We start from the raw sequence: 17,540 nt of genomic DNA, 5'->3' as shown, positions 1-17,540 counted from the left end.
CCTCAATTTGTTCATCTGTAAAATGGTAATGATAATAGTACCCACTTCCTAGGGGTGTTTAAAGATGAAATGAGTTAATAATGCAGGGAACATGATAGCTAGTATCTACGAGACCTCCAAACTTGGTGCTTGCTAGTATTCTCAGCCTCTGGCCACATACCTTAGTAAATCAAAGGGCTTGTACTGGAGTCAGACAGAAATGAGTTCAAGTCCTGCTTTATTCTTGCTGTGTCTTTAACCCAATATCTTTAGCTTGCCCTCTCTTAGTCTCAGTTTCCCTCCCTGTTAAATAGTGGACATAATTGTTTCCTCAATGGAGGACACTTGGGGATGGGGAGGCACTTAGCATTTCATGAGCTCTCAGACCGCGGGGAACAGCTCTGGCCATTACATGATTGAATGGAGAAGGAAGAAAGAAGAAGGCGGTGGATGGAGGGTGAAGGGTAGAAACTGGTGTCCTGTGGCCTCAGCAAATGCTGGTGGAGTGCAAGGCTGACGGTGGGAGCAGATGCTTTAATTTTTCAGAGGCCGCGCCTCTCTCTCTCTCTCTCTCTCTCTGCAGTCTAGTCACCATTACCAAGGAGGGGGGCCAAGGAAGAAAAAGGCCTGGGTGGAAGACCCATGCAGCATGGCGTGGAGGCTGGACTGGGTTGGGAGGTGGGGGCTCATTCTGCCTTCGACCGTTCGCCTCCCCGCAGCCCGGGAGACCCTGGGGGTTCAAGCCAACGCTCCTGCGCGTGGGGGAGGGATGCTCGGGCAGGTGGGGAGATGCTGCAGGGAGGGGCTATCATCCCCCATGTCGCTCACCTGGGCCCGCGGCAGCCGGTGCCGCTGTCCCCGCTGCTTGCGGCGCCTGACCGCCCTCCCTGTCGGCGTCCGCGGCCCGGCCCGGAGCTGCCCGGCTCCACTGGGCCTCGCCGGCCCCGCTGCTCAATCAGATCCGCATGCGCCGCCGCCCCCGCGCCTCCCCCGCTCGCGCGGCCGCGGCGCTCGCGCGCCTGGGGGACCCCCCTCCCGCCCGCCTCCCCCGCCGCCCCGGACACCTGCAGCGTGGTTCTACACGCGGTCACACACGCGGCCGCAGCGTGTGATACACGCACTCGCGGGGTCCAGAGGTAGCATCACACACAGTCACATACTCCCACACTGTCATACATACAGGGTCACACGGTATCACAAACATTATCCATGTTCACAGACTGGCAATGTCACCCCCTAACATTGGGTCACACAAACTCAAACATGCAAACACACACAATCACATGCCCACACTAGGTCCACACTGGCACAGTGCCCGATAGCATCATACTCTGTGACACTGAAGTAGTGTCACCACCACCCATGCGGTGTGTCACATAAACACACATATCACACACTATCCCACACTCCTGTGGGTGTCACAGAGTACCATATACTCACACATCACACACACAGTTTCACAATCTCACAGTATCACATACTTTTTTACATACTCAAACTTGTCACATCAGTCATACTCACATGGGGGTCACACATCCTGCACCTTCACACATTCATACATTGCATCACAGGAAGTCACAAACAGCATCACAACAGTAACAACCACAGCCACACACTCAAATGGGGTCACAGTGTCACATATCCTCATATGACACACGCAGTGTCACTCTGTCATAATCTAACAGTCACACACTCTTATAACATCTCACGTGTCCCACACTCACACCATTTCCCCTAGAGTCGTCAATGCATACAGCATCACAGACTGACACCCCAGAGTGTCACCCCAAGGTCACACAAGAACAGCATCAATTCTTGCTACATGTAGTGTCACACACAATGTCTCACCGTAATGCACGGTATTACACACAGAGGATGGCAAATGGTATCACCACAATCATGCTCTCCTTTGGGGTTATTCACAGTCACACAGTCACACGGACACATAGACACGCAGTTACATAGCGTCACACCTGCACAACCACACTGTCCTCCCACCCTTTCTTCCCTTGTGGAGGCTCTGGGGCTTAGTGTAAATTCGGAGCTACCTTCAGACACTGGGAGAGGGGGCGTGAGCTAGGAGAGGCAGGGGGCGTGGCCCGTTCTCGCTCCGCCCCACGCTGGGGTCGAGAACGGAGGCCAGGCACTGTATCCACCTTTTCCTGTTCCTCAGATACGGCCACACCTCCCAGCCTAAGTGGCGGGTGGAGGAGGCGGCGCTGGAAGGCAGGAGGTGGTGAGCTGACTCCTGCCCCGCCCACCCTATTTTTTCTAGCTGGAGGGGCGGCCTATTTGGCCCCGCCCCTGGCCTTGAGATGGGAGCCCAGGGGCGGGCTGAGGTGTGGTCTTCTGAGCGGTCCAACCCCGTCCCTCCCGCTATAGAAGAATGCGGAGAGTGGCACACCAGCCAGTTCGTTCCTGCGCGTCCTGACACTCCACGGCCTCTCACCCCTAATACTTCGCAGCATGGCCGTCAAGAAGATTGCCATCTTTGGTGCCACCGGCAGGACCGGGCTTACTACGCTGGCTCAGGCGGTGAAAACAGGCATGAGCTGGGGCGGGCAGGGAGATGTCTTGGGGTGCACAAGCAGAGCACTAGAAGGGGCATTGTGGGGTCGGGCTGAGACCGATAGCAGCCTTCAGTGCCTTTGGTCTCAGCCGAAGGACTGAGGGCAAAGCAGGTGGCCATGGGGGCAGAAGTAGGGGACGCAGTAAGAGCCAATTATGTAGTAGTTCAAGGAATAGGAACTGGCCCTGGGAAGCTGGGGAGACTCCAATGACAGGTTTAAATCCAAGCGCTTATGATATATGCTGTTATTGTGGTGGTGGTGGCCCTGGTGGTGGCCCTGGTGGTGGTGGTAGCACATTCAGAGGGGGCTTACTAAGCCAGGCAACACTTGCCTCCCAGCACCACCCTATCTTCACACGTGTTCAATTCTCACAGCACTCAATTTGGGTGGAATCTAGTGTCACCTCACTTCACAGATGAGAAAACTGAGGCCAGGAGAATGACTTGCCCAATGTCTCATAGCTGGAAGGTGTGCTGGGAGTTGAACCCAGCCTGTGCTCTTAACTGCCAAAAGCCCACCGGATCTTGGCTTGGACACTAAGGCTAGACATTGAAAAGTCTCGAGGGAGGAAAAAAAAGAGTCCTGACCGGATAGGTTGGTTAGAACAGTGTCCCGAAGTACAGAGGTTGCTGGTTCAATCCCCGATCAGGGCACATACAGGAACAGTAATGTTTCTGTTTGTCTCTCTCCCTTAAAAAAAAAAAAAAAAAAAAAAAGTCTTTCGGGCAGGATCCTGTGACCATTTAATGGAGAGAGGATCACAGAGACATGGGTGAAGACTTGGGGACCCTGGAAAGTGAATGAGGCTGAAAATTCATAGTTGCCCCAGTAAAGGGTACAAGAAAGGGCATAGTTGGGCAGCCTTCTGTTCCTGCTGTCCAGAATTCATCAACACCCAGCCAGTCCTGGGACTTCCAGATATAGGACCCCACCCTTGCTGGTCTTGGTAACTCTGAAGATATTGACTATCTGAGTGCCCCAAAAGGGAGGAGGCCACCAGGATTACACTCTCTGTTGTCACCTAGCCCAGCCCTCCCTTGAAGAGACTGCCTGAAGTTCTCCACTAGGCCCACTGCTCTCCCCCTCCCCAGTTAGACCTAGTTTGGATCTTGAGAGGGGAGAAACAAATTTGCTGATAAACATTTGTGGGGGAGAAGGTAAGAAGGAGAAGTTAAGAAGTGCTGAGTCACCCTGAGTATCCGGGTTCCCATATTATTTACTAATTTTCCTTAATCTGAATTCTACAGAGTTCTGCTCATCCACCTGCAGGTCATAATTCAGAATGCACCCTGAGGAACTGGGTTGAGTTCCAACAGGAGTGGACTCTGGTGCTAGCCTGCCCACATTCAAACCCCAGCTCTGCCACTTAAACCACTTGTGTGGCCAAATGTCTTGTTGTCTGTGTACCTAGATATCTGTTAAGTGGGGATGAAACTAGTAGTATTTGCCTTGGGGCTCTTGTGATGATTAAATGAGATAATATATGGAAAATGCCTACAACCATGTCCAGCATATAGCAGATACTCAGTAGTAAACACTCCTTGTTTCAAATCGGCGACCTCAGCATTCCAGGTTGATGCTTTATCCACTGTGCCACCATAGGTCAGGTGGTTTGTCCAAGTTGTAGCATATATCAGTATATAATTTCTTTTTATTGAATGCTTTGTATGTATCTACTACATTTTATCTATCCACTCAATTTATGGACATTTGGATTATTTCCATTTTTTGGCTATTATGAATAATGCTTCTTATGGAAATTTGTATACAAGGTTTTGTGTGTGTGTGTGTTGTCATTTTCCTTGAGTATATACCTAACTAAAAGTGAAATGCCTGGGTTATGTAGTAACTCTATGTTTAACCATTTGAGGGACTGCCAGACTGTTTTCCAAAGTGGTTGTGCCATTTTACATTCCCATCAGCATTGTATGAGGGTTCCAATTTCCCCACATGCACACCAACATTTATTATCTGTCTTTTAGATTATAGCCATTCTTGTGGGTATGAAGTGGTATCTCATTGGTTTGCATTTCCCTGATGACTAATGTTATTGAGTATCTTTTCATATGCTTATTGGCCATTTGAATATCTACTTTGGAGAAATATCAGATCTTTCCCCAGTTTGTAATTGGGTTGTCTTTTCTTGATCAAATTGTAGACGGTCTTTATACATATATTCTAAGTACAAGTCTCCTATCAGATATATGATTTGCAAACTTTTCTCCCCACATTGTGGGTTGTCTTTTTACTTTCTGGATGGTGTTCTTAGAAGCACATTAGTATTTAATTATGAGGATGTATCTATGTTTTTTGTTGTTGTTGTTAGTGGTTGTGCTTTTGGTATCATAGCTAGGAGTCTAAATGAAAGTCACAAAGATTTATGCCTAGGTTTTCTTCTAAGTGTTTTATAGTTTTAACTCTTACATTTAGGTCCATTTTAAGTTAATTTTCACATATGGTATGAGGTAAGGATCCAACTTAATTCTTTTACATGTGGATATCCAGTTGTCCCAGCACCATTTGTTGAAAGACTGTTCTTTTCCCACTGAATGGTCTTGACACTTTTATCAAAAATCAGCGGTCTACATTAAGCTTTTAGTTATAGTATTTTTTCTTTCTTCTTCTTCTTCTTTTTTTTTTTGTATTTTTCTGAAGCTGGAAATGGGAGAGATAGTCAGACAGACTCCCGCATGCGCCCGGCCAGGATCCACCCGGCACGCCCACCAGGGGGGCGACGCTCTGCCCACCAGGGGCGATGCTCTGCCCCTCCGGGGCGTTGCTCTGTTGCGACCAGAGTCACTCTAGCGCCTGGGGCAGAGGCCAAGGAGCCATCCCCAGCACCCGGGCCATCTTTGCTCCAATGGAGCTTCGGCTGCGGGAGGGGAAGAGAGAGAAAGAGAGGAAGGAGAGGGGGAGGGGTGGAGAAGCAGATGGGCGCTTCTCCTGTGTGCCCTGGCCGGGAATCGAACCCGGGACTTGTGCACGCCAGGCCGACGCTCTACCACTGAGCCAACCGGCCAGGGCCTAGTTATAGTATTAAAACCTACAACAACTCTATAAGGGTGAGACTATTATTTGTGTCACTTTATAAATGAAGTCTCTAAGGCCCAAAGAGTTTACATGAATTGCCCAATTTAATTCAGCTTGCTAGTGGTAGGGAATTCAAATCCAAGGTTACTTTGAGCATTAAATGAGTTAACCCTTTAGTAGCCAGAGGGTGGAGAAGTCTGTGTCCAGGGCGTCCAGGGAGGCCCTTGGAAGCATCAGTGCAGGTTATGAACCAGCATGAAGAAATGGCCCAATTTTAACAACCAGCTGAACATCAACTATGGGTATGCCATCAAAAATGTTTGGAGGCCCTAGCCGGTTGGCTCAGTGGTAGAGCATCAGCCTGGTGTGCAGGAGTCCCAGGTTCGATTCCCAGCCAGGGCACACAGGAGAAACACCCATCTGCTTCTCCACCCCTCCCTCTCTCCTTCCTCTCTGTCTCTCTCTTCCCTTCCCACAGCCAAGGCTCCATTGGAGCAAAGTTGGACCGGGTGCTGAGGATGGCTCTGTGGCCTCTGCCTCAGGCACTAGAATGGCTCTGGTTGCAACAGAGCGGCGCCCCAGATGGGCAGAGCATCGCCCCCTGGTGGGCATGCCAGGTGGATCCCGGTCGGGTGCATGCAGGAGTCTGTCTGACTGCCTCCCCGTTTCTAACTTCAGAAAAATACAAAAAAAATAATAATAAATAAATAAATAAATGTTTGGAGACCAATGCCTCAGAACAGGGGACCAGAGGGATGTATTCACAGCACCCTCCAGGATCCAACCCCTGGAGCTGAAGAGTGCCAGCCAAACAGCCTACTTACCTGCCCCTCTGCCCTTCTTTGCCTACAGGTTATGAGGTGACAGTGCTGGTGCGGGATCCTTCCAGGTTGCCCTCGGAGGGGCCCCAGCCGGCCCACGTGGTCGTGGGTGATGTTCGGCAGGCAGCCGATGTGGACAAGACCGTGGCAGGGCAGGACGCTGTCATCGTGCTGTTGGGCACCGGCAATGACCTCAGTACTGGGCCCCCTCTCTGCCCACGGCCCCCACCTGCACCTCGGCCCCCAGCACCACCCCCTCCCCCAGCCCCGCCCTTGCCACCCCCGCCACCGCCACCACCCGCCAGTGACAGCCACTCTCTGTCCCCTCTAAGGTCCTACCACAGTGATGTCCGAGGGTGCCCAGAATATCGTGGCGGCCATGAAAGCCCATGGCGTGGAAAAGGTCGTGGCCTGCACCTCGGGTGGGTGGTGGGGTCATAGGGGTGGGGCTGAATGGTGGGTTAGTAACTGGATTGGCAGCCCAATATCTTTGCAAGGTGGCATTGGAGCCATCCCAATTTACTTTGCATTTATTGAACATCAGTTGTGCTCCTGAACCTTGCAGGGCGATGCCAGGGACATGGTGGTGACCAAAACAGCACTGGACCTTACACTCAAGGATCTCACTGGTGACAGAGACGTGGGAAACAGAGCCATCATCAAACAGTGGCAGGACACAGTTGTCAGGGTTGTGATGGGATTGGGGCTCAGCAGAACAGTCAGGGCCAGGATGGGGGGCCCAGGCAGAGGGGTCAGGGCCAGGATGGGGGGCCCAGGCAGAGGGGTCAGGGCCAGGATGGGGGGCCCAAACAGAGGGGTCAGGGCCAGGATGGGGGGCCCAAGCAGAGGGGTCAGGGCCAGGATGGGGGGCCCAGGCAGAGGGGTCAGAGCCAGGATGGGGGGCCCAGGCAGAGGGGTCAGGGCCAGGATGGGGGGCCCAGGCAGAGGGGTCAGGGCCAGGATGGGGGGCCCAAGCAGAGGGGTCAGGGCCAGGATGGGGGGCCCAGGCAGAGGGGTCAGGGCCAGGATGGGGGGCCCAGGCAGAGGGGTCAGGGCCAGAATGGGGGGCCCAGGCAGAGGGGTCAGGGCCAGAATGGGGGGCCCAGGCAGAGGGGTCAGGACCAGGATGGGGGGCCCAGGCAGAGGGGTCAGGGCCAGAATGGGGGGCCCAGGCAGAGGGGTCAGGACCAGGATGGGGGGCTCAAGCAGAGGGGTCAGGGCCAGGATGGGGGGCCCAAGCAGAGGGGTCAGGGCCAGGATGGGGGGCCCAGGCAGAGGGGTCAGGGCCAGGATGGGGGGCCCAGGCAGAGGGGTCAGGGCCAGAATGGGGGGCCCAGGCAGAGGGGTCAGGGCCAGAATGGGGGGCCCAGGCAGAGGGGTCAGGGCCAGAATGGGGGGCCCAGGCAGAGGGGTCAGGACCAGGATGGGGGGCCCAGGCAGAGGGGTCAGGGCCAGAATGGGGGGCCCAGGCAGAGGGGTTAGGACCAGGATGGGGGGCTCAAGCAGAGGGGTCAGGGCCAGGATAGGGGGCCCAAGCAGAGGGGTCAGGGCCAGAATGGGGGGCCCAGGCAGAGGGGTCAGGGCCAGGATGGGGGGCCCAGGCAGAGGGGTCAGGGCCAGGATGGGGGGCCCAAGCAGAGGGGTCAGGGCCAGGATAGGGGGAAGCCTAGAGGAGGCACCTAACCCAGCCTAAGATGAGGTCAGAAAGAGCCTTCTAGGGGAAGAGACAGCTGCGGATACACAGACCAAGTCTCTACACTCACAGAGCTCCCATTTATGCAGATTATTTGTTTAAGAGTTGCCCCAATGCCTGACCAGGTGGTGGCACAGTGGATAGAGAATTGTACTGGGATGCAGAGGACCCAGGTTCGAGACCCCAAGGTCGCCAGCTTGAGCGCAGGCTCATCTGGTTTGAGCAAAGCTCACCAGCTTGGGCCCAAGGTCCAAGGGTTACTCAGTCTGCTGAAGGCCCACAGTCAAGGCACATATGAGAAAGCAATCAATGAACAACTAAGGTGTCACAATGAAAAATTAATGATTGATGCTTCTCATCTCCGTTCCCGTCTGTCTGTCCCTAACTATCCCTCTCTCTAATTCTCTCTGTCTCTGAAAAAAAAATTATTATTTTTTTAAAATCAAATAATCTAAAAAGATGGCCACAGGGTACATACCAGGAGCAGTTAAAGCCAACAGCATTTATTAAACACTGGCTGTGTGCTATGCACCATCTGAGTATCTTAGGGATGAATGCCACTTCATCCTCACTAAACTCTTGTGAGTACTTATAATCATGGTGGCACATAGTAGGTGCTCAGTAAATAGTAGCTGTTGTCTACCCTGTACAGCTAAGGGAATGGGTGGAGGCAGTGGTGGCCTATCGGCTTACCTGAGTTTATTCAGCTGTACCGGCAGAGCTGGCGTGTGAAACCTGGCTGTCTGTCTCCACTGTCCACACTCCTCACCTGTTTTCTCACATCAGTTGCCTCCTAGAAAGGGAAGTGCAATGAGGGTGGGCTGCATGGTAAGATAACAGGATGCTGGGCAGAGGGATCAGGAGGTGTGAAGACTATGATGCCAGGGTGTGGCTTCAGCAGAGCTAGTGAAGGGGAGAGTGTTGGGTAGTGAAGTCAGAGGGCTGATGAGCCAGATCAGGTGGGGCCTTGTGAGTCCTAAGGAGGACTTTGCTTTTACACTGAGTGAAATGGAGCCAGGGATGAGCTCCAACCCTTCTGGGAGTTCACAGGCCCCATCTGGCTGCATTGAGGGAACAGATTGTGGGGACAGAGGCAAGGAGACCAGGGAGGAGGTTGCCATGGTCCAGGCAGGAAGTAACAGCAGACAGAAGCAGGTGGGGTTGGCTCTGGCCGGTTGGCTCAGTGGTAGAGTGCCAGCCTGGCATGCAGGAGTCCCGGGTTCGATTCCCGGCCAGAGCACACAGGAGAAGCGCCCATCTGCTTCTCCACCCTTCCCCCTCTCCTTCCTCTCTATCTCTCACTTCCCCTCCCGCAACCAAGGTTCCATTGGAGCAAAGTTGGCCCTGGGCGCTGAGGATGGCTCTGTGGCCTCTGCCTCAGGCGCTAGAATGGCTCTGGTTGCAATAGAGCGACACCCCAGATGGGCAGAGTATTGCCCCCTGGTGGGCATGCTATGTGGATCCCGGTCGGGCGCATGCGGGAGTCTGTCTGACTGCCTCCCCATTTCCAACTTCAGAAAAAAAAAAAAAAAGAAGCAGGTGGGGTAGAAAGTGGTCAGCTCTTATGTGGGCTGTGAGAAAAGACAGTTGAGCCTGGAGTAACTAGAAGGCAGCTGTGAGCCCTTGCAGGGTTTTGTCCTGGCCTAAGACTGGCAAACTGAGGGCCTGGCCTGGCTGTCCTCGTGCCTTGGCCAGAGGCAGATTAAGGTCAGTTGAACCTGATCAGGTGGTGGCTCAGTGGACAGAGCATCAGACTGGGACGCTGAGGACCCAGGCTCGAACTCCAAGGTCACCAGCTTGAGCGCGGGCTCATCTGGTTTGAGCTAGGCTCACCAGCTTGAGCCCAAGGTCACTGACTTGAGCAAGGGGTCACTCGGTCTGCTTGTAGTACCCTGGTAAAGGCATATATGAGAAAGCAATCAGTGAGAAACTAAGGTGTCACAATGAAGAATTGATGCTTCTCATCTCTCTCCGTTCCTGTCTGTCCCTATCTGTCCCTCTCTCTGTCTCTCTCTCTGTCACAAAAAAGAAAAAAGGTCAGTTGAAGCCCTGGGCACAGAAGAAAATATTGGGCCCCTTGTCAGAAAAATATGTAAAGTTGGAGTTTTGCAGGGCCCATCAGAGTTCGGGGCCCACGTTTTGCATCTGGTGTGCCCGCCATTAAACTGCCTCTGGCCTTGGCTGATCCTGCCTTGTATCCCCCCAGCCTTCCTGCTATGGGACCCAACGAAGGTGCCCCCACGACTACAAGATGTGACTGATGACCACATCCGGATGCACAAAGTGCTGCAGAATTCAGGTCTGAAGTATGTGGCTGTGATGCCTCCCCACATAGGTGAGTGGGGCTGGGACTCAGCGACAAGGTCAAGGTCTCCACTAGCCTGCCCCCTGCTGGCCTCTGGGATCATCTGCCAGGACTTGCCTGGCTAAAATTGCAAACCTTCTCCCCACACTTTGTTATCTTTCCTGCTTGACTTTATTCTCTTTTCTAACATACTTTTCGGTTATCTCTTTTGAACAAACCACTGTCATTTATTAGGACTGTCAGTCTCAGTACCTGGAGCTAACTAGGCTTTGGGGGAGGCTTGTGCCTAAGGTTGCTGAGTAGCTGGGAGTGGAATCATGTAGAAGGCTTCTTCCAGGACATTGGTGGTTAATGCCAGTGTCGCTACAACTCCTGTACTCAGCGTCCCCCAGGCCAGATCTCTTGATGCTGCTTCCGCTACATTCTGTTTATTAGAAGCCAGTTCCTAGGACAAGCCCAGATTCAGGGGAAGGGGTCTTAGACTTCACCACATGTCATATAATTTCTTTATCTTTTTTAGTGTGTGTCTTCCTCACTAGGATGTCAACTCTTTGGAGGCATGGATCTTTTTATGTTTAGATCACAGCTGTGTTCCTAGTTCCTAGAACAGGGCCTACATATAGTAGATGCTCGGTAAATATTTGTCAGATGAACTAATACAGGGGCACCACCTCTCGGATGGTGTTGTGGAGAGAACCAGTAAACATCACCTGTACCCTCCTTCATCCTCCCAGGTCTGAAATCCACACCAGGAGACAGAGTCAGACATGAGGAGAGAGCCATTCATTCAACAGATGTCTCTTGCATTTGAACTGTGGGCCTGCCCACCATTACTAGCATGGTGATAGAGTTTCTGTTCTCATGAGCCTTAAATTTCTAGCAGGGGAGATTAAGATGGATGATGACATTACTAGTGGGCAGTACTACAGTGAATGAAGAAACAAACACAGAATGGAGTAGTAATAGGATGCTTTTTATGAAGCATAGGCTCTCTAAGGAGATGGCTTCATGCAGGGAGGGAGGGTGTCAGGTGGAGGTCTGAGGAAGGGAGGACTGGGATAATGGAACAGCAATGCAAAGACGAGAGGGCCAGACACTTGGACTCCTTCACATTTGCCTGCCCATGGGAAGAATAGTTTTGTTTTGCCTTCTGCTTTCTGGGGTACCTGACAGGAATGGGGGCAACACACCCTAGAGCAGGGGTCTCAAACTCACGGCCCGCGGGCCGCATGCGGCCCGCCGAACAATTTTGTGCGGCCCACAGACTAATCCACGAAATTCAAGAAAAGTGTTGCGTAACAGTTGCCTTTTATAGACCTAGTGCGGCCCGCCTAACCGCTGTGATCTTGCTCTGCGGCCCACATGCTGAGTTGAGTTTGAGACCCCTGCCCTAGAGATTCAAGTAAGACTCAGTGTTTAGATTCAATGAAGGGGTTGTATCATGACCCTATTGGTATGAGGATCCTGAGCTTTGAATCAGTGGAGAAGCTGGGTGAAAACTTTAGCACCTGGCCTCTGAGCTTCAGTTTCCTCATCTGTAAACAGGGCTCATCATATTACTTCTTGATCTGCTAGATTCGGAGCAGGTACTCAGAGACGTCATGCCTAAAAATTATTTAACAAAGAATATTTTAAAGGTTTTTTTTTAATGTATGTGTATGAAAACTTAGAAACCTCCAGAAAAGTTGAAGGAATTAAAGTTTATGAATACCTAAAATTATTCATTTAGGGCAAGTTTTTTTAATGTTTATTTATTGATTTCAGTGAGAGGGGAAGGGGAGGAGAGAAAGAGATAGAGAAGAGACAGGAGAGACAGGAACATCAATCTGTTCCTGTATGTGCCCTGACCGGGGATTGAACCGGCAACCTCTGCACTTAAGGACAGTGCTCTAACCAACTGAACTACCTGGCCAGGGCTAGGGTCAGTTTCTAACATTTTGCCCTCTTTGTATTTTACCCTATCTTTCTATAGCTAACTGGCTAGCCATCAATTATCTATGTATGTATATAATGTTTCATATATATATATATATATATATATAAAATGTAATGTTTATATATCTATATAAAATAGTATTTTTGACTGAACCTTTTGAGAGTATACTCCTAAAACCTCAATAGACATGTCCCAAGAAGAAAATTATTTGTGTATAAGCCACAGGACCATTATTGAACCAAGGAAACTGACATGAACTCTATCCTATCATTTAGTATTCATGTCATATTCAGATTTCCCCAATTGTCAAAAATATCTTCTAATGTTCTCTTCCCCCCCCAAATCAGGATCCAACTGAAGGTCACCCATTGTGGTTAGTTGCCATGTCACCTTAAATCTGGAACAGTCATTCATATCTCTTTTTTTTTTTTTAATGTTTCTTGTAATATTAACCAGGCCTGGTGTCTTTTTAAATCCCCCACATTCTAGATTTCTGGTGTGTTCTCACAGACACAGATTAAACATTTTTTGGTCAGAATGTCACAAAGATAAGGGTGTATGTTTCTTACTGCACACAATTCCAAGTTGTTCCTGTACTAGTATGCTGCCTTTGATACCTAAATTAAGTTGGTCACTGGCAGGTATTATAAAATTATTTTAATGCATCCACTAGATTCCCTGTAACAGCCAGCTAGTGCCTGTCTGTCAAAGAACAACCTAGTTGTACCCTTGGCATCAGTATACACCAACTCCATATTCACAAGGTCAGGAAAATGTGCTCTTCCACTGAAATGCAGACCCATGCCTGGGACATGTCACTCAGTCCTCCCAGAAGGGTTCAGAGATCAGAAAGCATCCAGACGGAGAGGCCCACTGGGGAGTGACTTCCTCTCCAAAATTCAGTGTCCCTATTTGTAAAGTAGAGTTAATAAGTAGTTCCTAGCCCATTCTCTGCTTTATATAGTTTGTTATACTTTCGTATCAGTTGCCTTTACCTAGCGAATGTCTGCATGCTGAGAGTGGGGATTCATGTCTGTTTTGTCTATTTCTGGGTGCCCAGCTCCTGACACATAATAGGTCATCAATAAGGATTTGTCAGATAAAAGACATTAAAGGGTATAGATTAGTGCCTTGCATGTGAGGAGGCTTTCACATATCGTTGCTCTTACACCATACCACTGTAGGCTCCCTGGGACCATCATTGTAGTGATCATATGTTGGGGAATGGAGAAAGAACATCTTTACCCGGCCTCTCTATCTTTTACTTCGCAGGAGACCAGCCACTGACAGGGGCCTACTCAGTGACCCTGGATGGACGAGGGCCCTCAAGAGTCATCTCCAAACATGACCTAGGCCACTTCATGCTGCGCTGCCTCACCACCGATGAGTATGACGGGCGTAGCACCTATGTTTCCCACAGTTACGACTAGGGCTGTGTCCTTGTTTGGGAGAACGGCATCCTAGGAAATGTGGAACAAAGAGAGAAATAAATCTTGAGCCATGAGCTTCAAATTAAGGTCTTCTCCCTCCACCATGCCTTTCCCTTCCCCCTCTCCTTCCCCTCAGGTGCGTTACCTTTGCCCTCTCTCTCTTAACCTCCAAGGACCTTTCTGCCTCTGTAACTTGTTTCTGGGCCTACACAACCCAGCTGGCTAACTTCTACTACTTCTGTAACTCTAAATAAAATCACTTATAATTTGAAAAAAAAAAAAAGATTTTTATTTATTTATTTATTTATTTATTTATTTATTTATTTTGGTATTTTTCTGAAGCTGGGAACGGGGAGAGACAGTCAGACAGACTCCCGCATGCGCCCGACCGGGATCCACCTGGCACGCCCACCAGGAGCCATGCTCTGCCCCTCCGGGGCGTCACTCTGCGGAGACCAGAGCCACTCTAGCGCCTGGGGCAGAGGCCAAGGAGCCATTCCCAGCGCCCGGGCCATCCTTGCTCCAATGGAGCCTTGGCTGCGGGAGGGGAAGAGAGAGACAGAGAGGAAGGAGGGGGTGGGGGTGGAGAAGCAAATGGGCGCTTCTCCTATGTGCCCTGGCTGGGAATCGAACCCAGCTCCCCCGCACGCCAGGCCGACACTCTACCGCTGAGCCAACTGGCCAGGGCAAAAAAGGATTTTACTAGCAGGCCCAACTCTGGCTTTAGGTATCAGTATCTCTGCCCTATGTGTAATATTTTTTTGGATATTCCCTTATTTCTCACAGTTTAGTGAGTCATTGTTCTGCACCTACGCTGTATTGGGGAACTAGTGCTGTTGGAGGATGCAGTGGTAACCAAGATAGCTGTGAGCCTTGCTTTCTCAGATCCCAGAGTCTGAGAATGACCCACAGTGGCCAGGGCTGTGATGCGGGAAGGGATGTGGGAACCCTGAGGGGATACCTGACATAACTTGGGGAACAAACAGGGCTCTGGTAAAGAGGGGATTTCCCACCTGAAACCTGGTTTGGTAAGAATGAGCCAGGAGGTCCTAAAGCTTGCCAGCATTCTGGACAGAAGGAACCATATGAACAAAGGCCAAGAGGCTGGAGAGCACGTGAAGAACTAAAATCTGTCCCCTATGGTTCATAATACTTTTCTCAGAGGTGCAGAGTGGTCAACCAAAGAACCTGTTCCATGGATGTTAAATCGGGCAGTCATTGCAAAATTTAAGGTGTGTGTGTGTGTGTGTGTGTGTGTGTGTGTGTGTGTGTGTGTGTGTGAGAGAGAGAGAGAGAGAGAGAGAGACAGACAGACAGACAGGAAGGGAAAGATGAGAAGCATCAATTCTTTGTTGCGGCTCCTTAGTTGCTAATTGATTGCTTTCTCATATAAGCCTAGACCAGGGGATTTAAGCAGAACGAGTGACCCCTTGCTCAAGCCAGTGACCTTAGACTTCAAGCCAGCAACCATAGGGTCATGTCTATGATCCCATGCTCAAGCCAGCGACCCTGTGCTCAAGCCAGTGACCTCAGGGTTTTTGAACCTGTGTCCTCTGCATCCCAGTTCAATGCTCTATCCACTGCACCACCGCCTTGTCAGGCTAAAAGTTTAAGCTTTATTCTGAGGTTTGATGTAAGAAGTGGAGCAGGTAAGAGGTGAGAGGTAGGGCACAGTCAGGTTTGGGTCTCATAAAGCATCTCTTTGTGCTGGTTTTGGTGCAGTGTACAGAGCATTGACTTGGGATGCTGAGGTCCCAGGTTTGAAACCCCCAGGTCACTGACTTGAGTGCAGGTTCATCCAGCTTGAGCGCAGCGTTGCCAGGTTGAGCTAGGAGTCACTGGCTCAGCTGGAGTCCCCCAGGCAAGGCACGTATAAAAAGCAATCGATAAACAACTAAAGTGCCACAATTATGAGCTAAAGCTTCTCATCTCTCTCTCTCTCTTTATCTCTCTTTACTGTGTGAAGATGGGGAGGGGGCAAGAATGGAGGCTAGGAGTCCAGGGGGACCAGGCAAAAAACCTTGAGGAGAAGGGAGTCTGAGTGGACTCTCCATGGGGGTGGGGAGGGCAGCATTCAGGAGGAAACAGGGGTGTCACATGAAGACAGGGTCACAGTAGAGCCTCCCTTGTTGTAAAGTACCGTACCCTAAATGTAAAGTACCGTACCTCACTTCCGCGGGTTTACATAGAGACACCAAGTCCAGATGAATTTTGAAGGGTTTTATTAAAAGAAGGAGATTTATTAATATGCCAGCCGCATATGACTGTTATAAGGCAGTGGTCCCCAACCCCCGGGCCGTGGACCGGTGCCGGTCCGTGGGCCATTTGGTACCGGTCCGCAGAGAAAGAATAAATAACTTACATTATTTCCATTTTATTTATATTTAAGTCTGAACGATGTTTTATTTTTAAAAAATGACCAGATTCCCTCTGTTACATCGGCCACGGACCGATTTAATATCAGAAAATATTTTCACGGACCGGCCTTTAGGGTGGGACGGATAAATGTATCACGTGACCGAGACAAGCGTCAAGAGTGAATCTTAGACGGATGTAACAGAGGGAATCTGGTCATTTTTTAAAAATAAAACATCGTTCAGACTTAAATATAAATAAAATGGAAATAATGTAAGTTATTTATTCTTTCTCTGCGGACCGGTACCAAATGGCCCACGGACCGGCACCGGTCCACGGCCCGGGGGTTGGGGACCACTGCCCTAGACAAATGTTAATCTTGTTAATGTAACGTAAATCTTGTTAAATGTTAATCTTGTTAATGATTATATCATGCTGTCATGTTCCCAACCTGTATGTAGTCAAAGGGTATATAACCAGCCTCTGAAATATACTCAGCACGCACAATTTGGGTCTGCAATTGCCCCGTGTTAGCCATATGTGGCTGGCATATTTAACAAATCTCCTCCTTCAATAAACTCTTCAAAATTCATCTAGACTGGGTGTCTCTACGTGGACTCAATGAAGTGAGGTACAGCGCTGTTGGGCAGATAAAATGTATTATGTGCCTGACCTGTGGTGGCGCAGTGGATAAAGCATTGACCTGGAAATGCTGAGGTCGCCAGTTCGAAACCCTGGGCTTGCCTGATCAAGGCACATATGGGAGTTGATGCTTCCTGCTCCTCCCCCCTGTCTCTCTCTCTCCTCTCTCTCTCTCTCTCTCTCTCTCTCTCTCTGTCTCTCTCTCTTTGTCTCTCTCTCTCCTCTCTAAAATGAATAAATAAAATTTAAAAAAAAATGTATTATGCTCACTTTGTTAAAAATGGCGCTGCCCACGTGAGGCCGTCGCCCAGGTGATATTAATGTGTGTTGAGAATCCTTGTAGCCTGGGGCTTGGTTTTGGGATTAAGCCTTTCCCACCCTTTTTGATGTGGGGTGGTACAATCCAATCATGCCTCAGAGAAGTGACTTTGTATTAGAGACTTCCCTATTTTGTATATTGGATTAGAGGTTGTGAAGCTACAATATAAAATGGGGGCAGAACGAGAGTTTGCCCTCTTGGTTCCTGGGATGATTAGCATGAGAGAGCAGAGGGAGCAGAGCAGAGAGCAGAAAGAGGCCATGTGGCCAGGAGAAGCAGCCAAGATGGCGGAGTGCTGAGTGAGATGCCAGTTTGTGCAGAGTTTGTATCTGGGATAAGGAAGGAGATGGGGAACTGAGGAGAATAAGGCTGGTGAGCTAGAAACCTTTGATTCTAGGAAACTCGGATAAGTCAGTGGCTTTGTGAGCACTGAATGTGAGTGGGTTTTGGAGCCCAGTGT

At 50.2% G+C, this 17,540-nt stretch overlaps 2 protein-coding genes across 2 annotated transcripts in view; one reads left to right on the top strand and one right to left on the bottom strand.

Moving 5' to 3' along the window:
• The window catches only part of SPTBN4 (spectrin beta, non-erythrocytic 4), a 95,461-nt gene extending 94,545 nt beyond the window's left edge, over positions 1 to 916 (bottom strand). Inside the window, exon 1 of the mRNA XM_066350017.1 lies at positions 808 to 916. The gene's annotated coding sequence lies outside the window, so the exon portion shown is untranslated. The remainder of the gene's footprint in view (positions 1 to 807) is intronic.
• A 1,397-nt stretch (positions 917 to 2,313) lies between these two features.
• BLVRB (biliverdin reductase B) lies at positions 2,314 to 14,047 on the top strand. The gene is made up of 5 exons (XM_066348586.1): positions 2,314 to 2,524; positions 6,432 to 6,596; positions 6,733 to 6,822; positions 10,300 to 10,428; positions 13,607 to 14,047. The coding sequence occupies exons 1-5, from the start codon at positions 2,446 to 2,448 to the stop codon at positions 13,762 to 13,764; spliced, it is 621 nt and encodes a 206-aa protein (XP_066204683.1). The 5' UTR covers positions 2,314 to 2,445; the 3' UTR covers positions 13,765 to 14,047.
• Positions 14,048 to 17,540: the final 3,493 nt, after the last annotated feature.

This window comes from Saccopteryx leptura, chromosome 9, assembly GCF_036850995.1.
Source record: "Saccopteryx leptura isolate mSacLep1 chromosome 9, mSacLep1_pri_phased_curated, whole genome shotgun sequence".
Classification (NCBI taxonomy): domain Eukaryota; kingdom Metazoa; phylum Chordata; class Mammalia; order Chiroptera; family Emballonuridae; genus Saccopteryx; species Saccopteryx leptura.
This window is presented reverse-complemented; position numbering and strand designations above follow the sequence as displayed.